The sequence below is a fragment of the Bison bison genome, unplaced genomic scaffold (genome assembly GCF_000754665.1).
Source record: "Bison bison bison isolate TAMUID 2011002044 unplaced genomic scaffold, Bison_UMD1.0 scf7180017848703, whole genome shotgun sequence".
Lineage (NCBI taxonomy): Eukaryota > Metazoa > Chordata > Mammalia > Artiodactyla > Bovidae > Bison > Bison bison.
Genome location: NW_011479276.1, coordinates 1 through 2875, shown reverse-complemented (window position 1 = coordinate 2875; position 2875 = coordinate 1). Strand labels below are relative to the sequence as shown.

Here is a 2875-nt window from a genome sequence, read left to right as displayed (position 1 = left end):
ACAGTGCAGGTAACATTCATCATTGACTCAGTTACCACAACTAGAGAGGCTGAAAAAAATTCCCTTGTGTTTCCTTCTTTTATCATTGAAGTTGAAGGGAGAGGGAGTGAAATTCCATAGGGAATGGTAGTTCATCAAATCTTTGAGTCTCCCGTGAGTGCAAAAACCATTTCATCATATTTCCTCTGGGAGAAGTGATGACTCTGAAACTTAAACACTTTCTGCAAATAGAAGCAAAAGTGGGATGAGCAGATGGCTCAAGGACAGCAGGAGGGTGATTGCTCATCTTGGGCTTCTTCTCAGAATACTTGTTCAGCATAACTCAGTAAGAGAAGAGGAGGCATTAGACCTCTCCCCAAAGGTAAAAAACAAACAAACACAAAACCACACAAGTTAGTCCCATGTCAGTGTGTTTGGGGCTAAAAAGAAATATGATCTGTTCAGAGTGGAGTGTTATGCTACTAAGTGCTCCTTTGGGCATGGATTTCCTTGGCATCAGGTCCATGCCATCTTAAAGTTTACAAAGGAGATATAGACCATGGGTTTGACTTTTAAATATCTCACTCTAAGTCAGAATTTAAACTATTAGAATTGGAAGGCTCCATAGAGTTTGCATTCTCGCCCGCATTCATTTTGCAGATAAGGAAGCTGCATCTCACAGCAATTCATCAAGTTCAAACAATTAATTTAGTTGATGGGGGTATCACTATTAATCACACCAAGATTTAGCTTATTATGAATGTATGCATACTGTGTGCTAAGTCACTTCAGTCATGTTTGACTCTCTGTGACCCCATGGACTGCATCCTGCCAGGCTCCTCTGTCCAAGGGATTCTCTAGAAAAGAATACTGGAGTAGATTGCCATGCCCTCCTCTAGGGGATCTTCCAGACCCAGGAATTGAACCCGGGTCTCTTACATCTACCTGCATTGACAGGCAGGTTCTTTACCACTGGCACCACCTGGGAAGCCCATTATGAATGACCACACCCCAATGAAAGATGCACTATACTTCTCTACTTTCTTGTCTTTCTTGAGCCGATACACCAATTAGAGTAGATTCAGTCTGACTTCTTTCAGGTTTACTTAGAGGGTGCTACTTATTTCTAAGTTCATATTTTGGTTTAGTTTGGTTTACTCTTGCCCGTTCCCTTCTTAGAATTCTTCAATGGACCAGTTTTCCATAAAAACAGAGAAAAAGTTTGCCAACACATGCTCCAGTGTGTCCATAGAGATGAATAACACTTTCCCTATTCTCCCAAGAGAGGAATCCTTGAATCTTAACTCTGAGTTGAGGCTGTTGGCTAGGCAATACAATCGTCCAAAGACACAGCACTGTCTTCATCCTTGTTATGCTCCATGCCAAAATCCTGGGTGCTTCTAAAGATCAGAGAAACCAGAGAACTAATTCCATGCCCATGAATAATAGGCAAGACAGGAAAGAAAGACAGGTGGGCACAAAAGTAAAGGTCTATAACCTCCATCAAATCACATATACACAGAAGATGACAAAGTGAAGTGGATTCTAGAGTCCGAGCCAGCTCTGCTACTTACTGGCTCTTGATTGTACAGAAGCTACTTAGTATCTAGCTTTGCTCTTTTTAGATGTTAGATGGAGATAACATTGGAACCTACTTCATAGAGCTGTGATGAGGATGAAATTACATAATGTGTGCATGAAAGGAAAATTCTGGCATACAGTTAGCATTCTGGCCTTTTAAAAATTATCATTTTTCACTGCTTTAATCTTGTATTGCTCACCCTCTGCTCCAAGTATTTCACTTCCTGTGTATGTGTGTGTGTGTTGAGAGTGGGGTGGTATGATGTGTTATATCCTGAGACCCTGGGATCTTTTTGTGTGTGTTTGTGTGCCTATATGCAATGAGAGTTAATGTTTGCTGTCTGCTTTGTTTTAGAAAGAAGGGGCACTCAAAACTATTCTTTACTAATTAATTAGGTATATATTCACACCAATCAGGTCAAACATTTGGTACTATGTGGTAAATGACCTCAGAACACCAAGGTTTTTGGAGAAGATTATTTGCCATCCCTAAGAGGCTAACATCTTCTATGTTGACTGAGTTCGTATAGGAAACCCATGGCCATCACCTTCACCAAAGTCATTTGATTTGCCCTGTGGATCACTGAATTTAATTACTGGGAGGATTTTTAAGAATCACCTCAAACAATAACCCAAATCCAGACACACATAAAATTGAAAAGATGGATAAAGAAAACCACTCAATGGTGACTGAGTTTATCTTTATGGGCATCACTCAAGACCCTCAGCTGCAGATCATCTTTTTTGTGATCTTCCTCTTGGTCTACCTGGCCAATGTAGTGGGGAATGTTGGGATGATTATCCTGATCATAACAGACACTAAGCTTCACACACCCATGTATTTTTTCCTGTGCAACCTCTCTTTTGTCGACCTGGGCTACTCCTCAGCCATTGCCCCCAGGATGCTGGCTGACTTCCTAACAAAGCACAAAGTCATCTCTTTCTCCAGCTGTGCCACCCAGTTTGCGTTCTTCGTAGGCTTTGTGGATGCTGAGTGCTATGTCCTCGCTGCCATGGCCTACGACCGCTTTGTGGCCATCTGTCGACCCCTCCACTACAGCGCTCTCATGTCCAAGCGAGTCTGCTTGGCTCTCATGCTGGGCTCCTACCTGGCTGGCTTGGTGAGTTTAGTCGCCCACACTGCCCTCACTTTCAGTCTGAGTTACTGTGGTTCCAACATCCTCAACCACTTCTTCTGTGAAATCCCACCACTCTTAGCCCTCTCTTGCTCGGACACCTACATCAGCGAGATCTTGCTCTTCAGTCTCTGTGGCTTCATTGAATTCAGCACCATCCTCATCATCTTTATCTCCTA

The 2875-nt window shown here is 42.5% G+C and overlaps 1 protein-coding gene across 1 annotated transcript; it reads left to right on the top strand.

The window, feature by feature from the left end:
• Positions 1–2222: 2222 nt before the first annotated feature.
• LOC104992868 (olfactory receptor 1019-like) lies at positions 2223–2870 on the top strand (the record flags this gene model as incomplete). Its single annotated transcript, XM_010845871.1, has 1 exon — positions 2223–2870. A coding segment is annotated over exon 1 (648 nt), but the record flags the coding sequence as incomplete, so codon positions are not given.
• Positions 2871–2875: the final 5 nt, after the last annotated feature.